The sequence below is a fragment of the Eubalaena glacialis genome, chromosome 3 (genome assembly GCF_028564815.1).
Source record: "Eubalaena glacialis isolate mEubGla1 chromosome 3, mEubGla1.1.hap2.+ XY, whole genome shotgun sequence".
In the NCBI taxonomy this organism is placed as follows: domain Eukaryota; kingdom Metazoa; phylum Chordata; class Mammalia; order Artiodactyla; family Balaenidae; genus Eubalaena; species Eubalaena glacialis.
Window position 1 is genome coordinate 78,766,625 of NC_083718.1, and position 9,142 is coordinate 78,775,766.

The 9,142-nt window shown below is 36.4% G+C and overlaps 1 protein-coding gene across 1 annotated transcript; it reads right to left on the minus strand.

The window, feature by feature from the left end:
• Window positions 1-4,252: 4,252 nt before the first annotated feature.
• On the minus strand, window positions 4,253-5,212 carry LOC133088086 (olfactory receptor 10R2). Its single transcript, XM_061185867.1, has one exon. It carries the CDS (start codon window positions 5,210-5,212, stop codon window positions 4,253-4,255), a length of 960 nt encoding a protein of 319 aa, XP_061041850.1.
• Between the last annotated feature and the right edge of the window lie 3,930 nt (window positions 5,213-9,142).

Below are 9,142 nucleotides of genomic sequence, written 5' to 3' on the forward strand. Positions count from 1 at the left end.
AGGTTGCAATCTTTATTTTTTTGCGGCTTTTAGTATTCTCTCTTTGTTTTTGATTTTTGAAAGTTTATTATAATGTGTCTTGGGGAAGATCATTCTGAATTGAAATAATGGGGTAACGTATTAGCTTCATGAACTTGGGTGTCCAAGTCTCTCCCAAGGTTTGAGAAGGTTTCAATTATTATTTCTTCAGATGAAATTTCTGTCCTCTTCCCCTGTCTTCTTCTTCTAGAAATTCGATGATTCTGAGATCTGTTCTTTTGATGATGTCCATTAGATCACATAGGCTTTCTTTGCTATTTTCATACTTTTTCCTTTGTTCTCTGAGTTATTTCAAAGTTCCTATTCTCTAACTCACTGAGTCCATCTTCTTTTTGGTCTACTCTGCTGTTGATGTTCTTTACTGCATTTTAATTTCATTCATTAAATTCCTAAGCACCAGAATTTCTGTACGACTCTCTTTTTTAAATGACATATCTCTTCGTTAAATTTCTCATTTCGTTTCTGTATTGTTCTCTTGATTTTGTTGAGTTGTCTTTTGGTGTTTTCTTTTAGCTCATTAAGTTTCTTCAAAAAAGTTATTTTGAATTATTTATTGGACAAATCACATATCTTTGTGTCTTTGGGTTCACTTACTAGAGGATTATTGTGATCTTTTGATCATGTCATGTTTCCTTGATTCATTGTGTATCTTGGAGATTTACTTTGCTACTTTCACATTTGAAGTAGCTGTCACCTTCCCCATTCCTTACTAGCTATCTTCAGGCGGAAGATACTTTTTGTTGGTCCTACTTATACCCTGGGCTTTCCTGACCTTGCATGGATACACCTGATCCATGCTCCCTCTTGTAGCAGAATTCTTCTTTTAATAGCTTTATTGAAATATAATTCATGTACCATATATGCCAACCATGTAAAGAGTCCATTAAATGGCTTTTAGTATATTCACATAGTTATACACCCATCACTACAATCAATTTTAGAACATTTTATTAGCCTAAGAAGTTAATCCACACCTGTAGCCCACATGCCCAATCTTCCCACCCCACTCTCATTCCTAAGCAATTACTAACCTACTTTCTGTCTGTATAGATTTGCCTTTTCTGGACATGTCATATAAATGGAATCATACATGATGTGGTCCTACATGACTGGCTTTTTTCACTTAGTATGCTTTCAAGATTCATCCAATATTACAGCTTGTATCAATACTTCATTTCTTTTTATGTAGCAGAATTCTTAAGTTTGTATCTCTTCTCTTGATCTTACAACACGTCAGATCAGATATTGGAAATTCTCTTTTATTTTCCTGAAGGTGGTGCTGTAGCTCAACTTTGTGCTTTCTCCGTTGTTCATAGCCGCTCTTCCATTTTCTGTTTGCCCTCCCTGTCTACCTTAGCTTACTCTCACAGACACTTCAGGAACATTCACAAGGAACTGGCTGAAGAGTTGGGGGATTTGGGCTTTGCACTTGGGGTATTGGGGGTGCCTATGGGCCAGTTGTGGGGATTCTCAAGTGAGGTTTTCCCAGCAGCTTGTGGGTGGACTTGCTGCTACAGTCTTGAACACAGTCAACAGAAACCAGATCTCTTAAATGCTCTCCCGTATTTTTGTCTGCCTTTCCTGTTTTCCTCTCCCTACTCAGTCATGAAAGTCTTGCCTGTAGCTGGGAGCTCTGGGACAGAAAGAGTTTTCTCCAGCAGCATCCCACACAGCTGGGGAACCTGGGTACTCAGTCATTTCTCTCCCTTTTCCCTCAGGAGAGGTTGTTGTCAGCTAGTTCAGTCCCAAGCTGTGCAACCTTGGGGGACGGGTGGCACTGACAAATTTCTTCTTACACTGTCCAATGCACCTGTTTTGTGTTTGTTTTTTTTGTTTTTTCTGTTTTTTGGTGTTTTTTTTTTTTTTGCTCCAACAGAGTGCTGACATCTCTCCTCTGTAAACAAGGACTTCTACAAAGGCTCTTTTACCCTTGGGTGTATGTCCAAGTCAACACTTTGCAGGTGCTCCCCTACTGTAATGAAGAGGGGCTGAAGCCAGTTCACAGACACCTGTCATTTCCATAATGCATAAAAAGGTTTATCTACCTGTTATCCAATGCACAGGTGGGAAAAACTCCTCCTGGATCCTTTGGTGTATGATACTGGATCCCCCAACTCCCTGAGAGGTACTTTTGTTCATGGATGGATACTGAATTTTAACTCATAAAAGGTGACAAAAAGGAGGGACAATTTATGCCTCTATAATGTTCTTCCTCACTTCTTTCATGTATTTGCTTGAATGGCCCCTTCTTAAAGAGGTCTTCTTGGACACTCTATTTAAAATCATCACCCCCAACACCTCTGCTCTTTACCTTGCTCCACTTTTTTCCCATAGCACACATAATCTTCTAACATATAATTTACTAATATATCCTGCTTATTGTTTAGGTTTTATGTCTCTGCAGTAGAATAGAAGCTCCATGAAGGCAGGATTTTTTATTTTTGTTTACTAATGTATCCTGTAACTAAAATAATGCCTAACACTTAGTAAGTGTTCAGTAAATAGTAATTTATTGTTTTAAACATGGATAGTTTTGGAATTATAGAAAGAAAAAGATGTTTCTGTGTATGCAAACAAATGTGTACATTCTTGAAAGCCTAACCTTATTTTTTAATTGATTTTTATTGGAGTATAGTTGATTTACAATGTTGTGTTAGTTTCTGTTGTACAGCAAAGTGAATCAGTTATACATAAACATATGATATTTGTCTTTCTGTGTCTGACATACTTCACTCAGTATGACAATCTCTAGATCCATCCATATTGCTGCAAATGGCATTATTTTGTTCTTTTTCATGGCTGAGTAATATTCCATTGTATATATGTATCATATCTTCTTTATCCATTCATCTAATGATGTCAGAGTTGCCAAGTTCAGACTTGTTATAGTCTTTCTCTTTTACTAAAATAACCTTGAAGAAAACCTTCCTTGCCTGTTTAACATAGTCTGGCACCATTTTTGCTTTGACATAGGGAATAGGCAATAAGCACACTTGTCTCCAAAGAATAACAATATCACTCTCTTCTAAGTCTGTTCACTATAGAAACACTAAGAAAAAGATAAGAGTTAAATTAAAAAGTCATTCAGTGGGCCCACACATGAAGAGGATAATAGAAAATTAGACCTACAAAGTAGGATACACAAAAAATTTTAAAAAGCACTTTAGCATCAGGCTGCTGTAGAAAATATTCCAAGCACTAGTGCTGGACACAAAACTCAGCCACTTTTTATGAAAGTTGATCAAGGCATTAAGTGTAAAGTCTGTTTCTGGAGCTTTCTATTTAACTACTACAACTTCCTGCAGTATAGAATTTAATTTCCTAATGTCTACATACTCTATATTCAGAAACTTTAAATTTTAGATTGCACCTCTTAATTTTTTTTAATGCATGTGACATAATAAAACAGCACTAGTCTAGTTAATTGTATGTGCTGTCCTAAACAGAATAGAATCTCTTTTTACCCCATGGTGAGTTTTTCTGAAATTCAGCATTGAAGGGACATTTACATCCAGGAAGAAAATCTAGTGGGTAGATGCAAAATGCCAATTAATGTATCCTGTCATTATTTTCAAATTATAAAACATAGAATCTGTGACAGAATGATATAAATAATTTCTCAAACAAGTAAAAAGGAACATTATAACAAAATGTCAAAAGTAGAAAAGAAAAGATTAAATGGTAAAAATAGAGTGAAGCTATTTAGATAAGATTGGCCATGAGCAAGGACTATCATGAATTGGGTCTATGAATGGGTTTAGATATTCTGTAAACTCCTTAAATTGTAAGCAATTCTTCTCCCACTCATGTTCATGAGGATAATTTCATGTTTGGATATTACTTTCAAAATACTGTCTGTTGTAATATGTGGACTAGAGTGATTAAGGTGATTAACTATGGTCATAACACTGGTCAGGCCAACTATTTGACTATTTTTACAAACAATAACATTCCAAACTCAATATTTACCAATAAACTTCATAATAACATCTTATTCTAGAGGAAAAGCAGACATTAGTGTCACATAAGTGACACTAATATGAGCTTTTCTGTATTGCAATTGAGGTACAAAAGCTGAGAGATGAAAATACACCTACTCTCAAAAAATAAAAATGTTCAGTTAAAAAGATGTGGAAATACATTCTTTATAGTAGAAGAGCTATGCTTATTACAGAATCTGAAATATAATATTTCAATTAAATAATTTTAAGGATCATTTCTTCCTCAACACTTTTCTAATAACAACTTGGACATCCTTGTTTCTGAGACTGTATACCATGGGGTTTAATAATGGAGTGACACTAGTGTATGTCACCATTACCAGCCTGTCCTTTTTCGACACGTAGTTTGCTGTTGGTCTCAGGTAGATGTAAGAAGCACAACCACAGTGAATAATAACAACAGTGAGGTGAGACGCACAGGTGGAAAAGGCTTTCTGTCTGCCTTCAGCAGAGGGACTCTTCAGGATAGTCCTCAGAATGCAGATATAAGAAACACAGATGAATAGAAATGGGACCACAAGTACAAGAACCCCACAGATGAATATGACAAACTCATGAACATCTGTATTTGTGCAAGCCAGACGAATGACTGGTGAGATGTCACAGAAATAATGGTTGACTTTGTTGGCACTACAGAAAGGAAGGCTGAAAACTAAATACACTACTGTTAGTGAGGCCAAGAAACCACCAATCCCACACGTGGCTCCCAATTTTCCACACACCTGCCAACTCATAAGGATAGGGTAATGCAGAGGTTGACAAATGGCAGCATAATGATCATAGCCCATCACTCCCAGTAGCAGGCAGTTGATAATAGCAAAACCAAGGAAGAAGAACATTTGGATGGCACAACAGGTGAAGGAGATTGTCCTGGCCACAGAAAGGAGATTGATGAACATCTTGGGTAAGATGACAAAGGTGTAGAAGGTCTCTAATGTTGAGAGAGTGCTGAGGAAGAAGTACATTGGTGTGTGGAGGCTTTTATCCAGGAGGATGACACTAACAATAGTGACGTTGTCACTGGGAATGACTAGGTATAGAAAAAGGAAAACCACAAAGAGGACAAGCTGAATTTCACCAAGGCTTGAAAAGCCCAGCAACAGGTCACTCAGTGACCATGGTGAGGTTTTCTGCCAAGACTTGAAAAGGGAAGTAAATGAATTCAGGTACATGGATATAGGAATCTAGGGTATGCAGGCTCGTATGCCTTCCTTGAGGTGTTGGAAAGATCTTGCTTTTACCAGTTTCTAGCAGCTCCTGGTTCATGGTCCCCCTCCGCCTTCTTCAAAGCCAAGAAAGTTGTATATCTTTCCCCAACTCTGATTCTGTCTTCCACTTTTAAGAACACTGTGATTACATGGTCACACCCAAATAATATAAAATAATCTCTCTACCTGAAGGGCACAGGGTTAGCAAACTTAATTTTATCTCCAGCCTTAATTCCCCTTTTTCATGTAACCTAACCAATTTACATGTTTCTGGGATTGATACGTGGACATCTTTGGAAGGACATTATTCTGCCTTCTACAAGTAGGAACACACAATGCAAAAATGAACCAAAGAAAATAATTCCTTATTTAATGGAATAAAAAACTAGGATCAAACTTAACAAATGAGGTGCAAGACATATTCACAGAAAACCACCAAACGTTGTTGAGAGAAATTAAAGAAAATCTAAATAAACAAAGAGACATCCATGTTCATGGGTTGTAAGACTCAACATTATTACGAGGCAATTATGAGCAAACTGATCTATATATTCATCATAAACTTTTTTTGTAAAAATTGACAAAGTGATCACAAAATGACTATGAAAAGGAACTAGAATAGCCAAAATAATTGTGAAAAAGGAGGACAAAGATGGAGGATTTATACTTTCTGATTGCAAAACTTACCTTAATGATGCAGTAATCAAGAAAGTATGGCACTGGCATATAATTATACATATAGACAATGGTTAGAATTTAGAGTCCAGAAATATACACTTCAAAAGGTACAATTGTGAAAATGAAGAGAACACCACACAGAGAAAAATATATTTGCAAAATATATATCTGATAAGGGATTTGTATCCAGAATATACATATAACTCTTACAATTAAAATAAAAGAAGCATGCAGTTTAAAAATGGGCAAACTCTTTCAACAGACATTTCATCAAAGGATAAAGTCCTTTTGATAGGGTAATGCAGAGGTTGACAAATGGCTAATAGGTATATGAAAATATGTGGCTATTAGGTATATGAAAATATGTTCAGCATCACTTGTAGTTAGAAGAATGCAAATTAAAACCACAATTAAATGACTGTTCACATGCACTAGAATGACTATAACTAAAATGATAGACACTGAAACGTGCTGGTGAGGATGCAGAGAGACTGAAACCTTCACATTTTGCTGATGAAAATGTAAAATTATGCAGTCACTTTTGAAAACAGATCCACAGTTTGTTTTAATGGTAAATATAAAATTACCTAATGACACAGCAATTTTATTTCCAGGAATATACCAGAGAGAAGTGAATACTATCCACATAAATATTTTTATGTGACTGTTCTTAGTAGCATTATTCATAATAGCCAAAAGAAGAAAACTATCCAATTGTCTATCAATTTATGAATAAATAACTTTATGGACAAACAAAATCTGATATACCCATAAAATTAAATACTATTCAGCAATAAAAGAAATGAACTATGGTACAAACCACAACATAAATATCTTCAAAAACATTATGCTAAATGGTAGTAACCAAGTGCAAAGGACTACACATTGGAAATTCCATTTATATGAAATGTCTAGGAAAGGAATATATATATATACATATATATATATGTATATATATATATATATGTGTGTATATATATATATCAGCAGAAAAAATATTAGTTATAACCTTGGGATGGGCACAGAATGGAATTTGGCTGCAAACAGGTAAGATGTATCTTTTGAGGATGATGAAAATGTCCTAAAACTTGATTGTGGTAATGATCACACAACTCTATCAAATAAAAGATTTGATACAAATTTGTACAAATGAAACGTGTGAATTTCATGGTATATTAAGCTATTTTTAAAAGGTTATTTTGAAGAAAATTCAGATATATTTATGATTTAATTTTTCATATATGTATCTATTTTAATTACTAAATAGAGAACTTTGGAATTTTAGGATTCATTTAATTTTCATTATTTGAGTCCTTCTCTGGGATGTTTCAGTGTTTCTGGAATACATCACAGATATTCAAAAAATTCTTTTAAATAATTTTAAATATAAATTATGTACATTTCTAGTCTGACAACTTAGGATTTACCATGGTAGTAATGCCCAATTCTATCTCCAAACCCCAATTAATATAGCAAAAGTATATGCAAAAAAGCAGAAAAGAAGATCATATACCTGAACAGAGGATTGAGAAAGAGGTTCTACTGAATACAGTATAGAGGGATTGAGTTAATTGTGAATTATGACAATTTATTTCACATGTCCCCCCGCCATTGAACAACCACAACATAGACATTCAAGAAAAAGAAGAAAACAGTCTTCAGCTGATTCAAACCAGTGATACCAAAAGACTCACTATCTGTATTTATACACAGGATAACTATAATCTTAAGTAACCAGAGTTACTCCTACACCTTTCATTTTCTTTTCCTTACCCATCCTCATCTCTATTTATAGATTCATGTGGTGTCCACCATACTTAAATCAAAACATGTTCAGTTGCAGGGTAATTGAATTGTGATACATAAACTGCCTTTAGAAAAAAATATTGTATATGGGTCAGGGAGGCATGAAAAGCATTGTAAATTGGAGTCAGGATTTCCAACAGTCTCTTCTGTGGTAAAAAAGCAAAGAAACATAGAGTAGTTTTGACTTTCTAGTCTAGCAAGGATAAACATAAAAACCTGATAACTGGGAAGACAAGAATGTATTTATTCATGTAGAGTCCCATTAAGTAAAATTATCTTAGATCAAAATTATTCTTTATACTTAACACTTAACCTCCCCTCAAAGTCTAACAAGTAGAAATGAAAATATTTTAGAGTCTTTTTTATTCAATGTGTTAACAAATATTGGTCTCAGATAAATCTATGCTTGATCACGGATTAGGAAAAAGAATAAATCCGAAAGCAACATGGTAGAAAACATGACGGCGTACGTGATTCTTCCTGTGGCGGTGCAGGTATGAGGAGGTGGCTCATGAGGGTGAAGCGTTTAGGTGCGTGGCCTCCCAAGTCTCATTGGGTGACGTAACACAGACCTTGGAGCCAGATTTGCTGGGTTTGTAAGCCAGCCCCAACTTTTAAGTGCTCTATGGCTTTGGGCAACTCAGGTAGCATGAATCTCATCAGCACAGAGAGAAAGCTTCACTGAAAACTCACTGCAGAGTGGCGAGGGAAGCCAGATTCCATAACGGTAGCAGCAGGGTTCATGGAAAGAATCAAGGCTTGCAGGCCACACCAGGCGGTCTCTTCTTCCTGCAGCTTGTAGAGCCTTAGACTTAAGCGCTGTTTCAAGCACACAACCTTGAGAGAGTAAGGTGTTTGTGAGACGATCTCTACCGAATCCATGACTGAAAACAGTAAAGACCTCTATATAAACATTTAAGATTCTGGCAGCACATGCAGAGACCTAATCTTTTAACCATCAGCTGCCGGAGACAGCCTCACAGACAAAGTACTACCAAGTCAGCCTGTTCTACCCGAACAGTTATTGCAGACCCTCATAATCTGACTTCATAATGGAGACTGCCACATTCATTGCCATGTGGCTGACAGGGCCTTGGTGCTCCAGTCGGGTGGCAGGCCTGAGGCTGTAAGGGGGTAGAGCCGAGTATAGTACATTGGACCACCAAAGACCTCCTGGCCCCACATAATATCAATCAGCGAGAGCTGTCCCAGAGATATCTGTCTCAACGCTAAGACCCAGCTCTACCCAATGACCAGCAAGCTCTAGTGCTGCACACCCCATGCCAAACAACTAGCAAAACAGGAACACAGGCCCACCCATTAGCAGAGAGGCTGCCTAAAATCATACTAAGTCCACAGACACCCCAAAACACACCACCGGACTTGGCCCTAGCCACCAGAAAGAAAAGA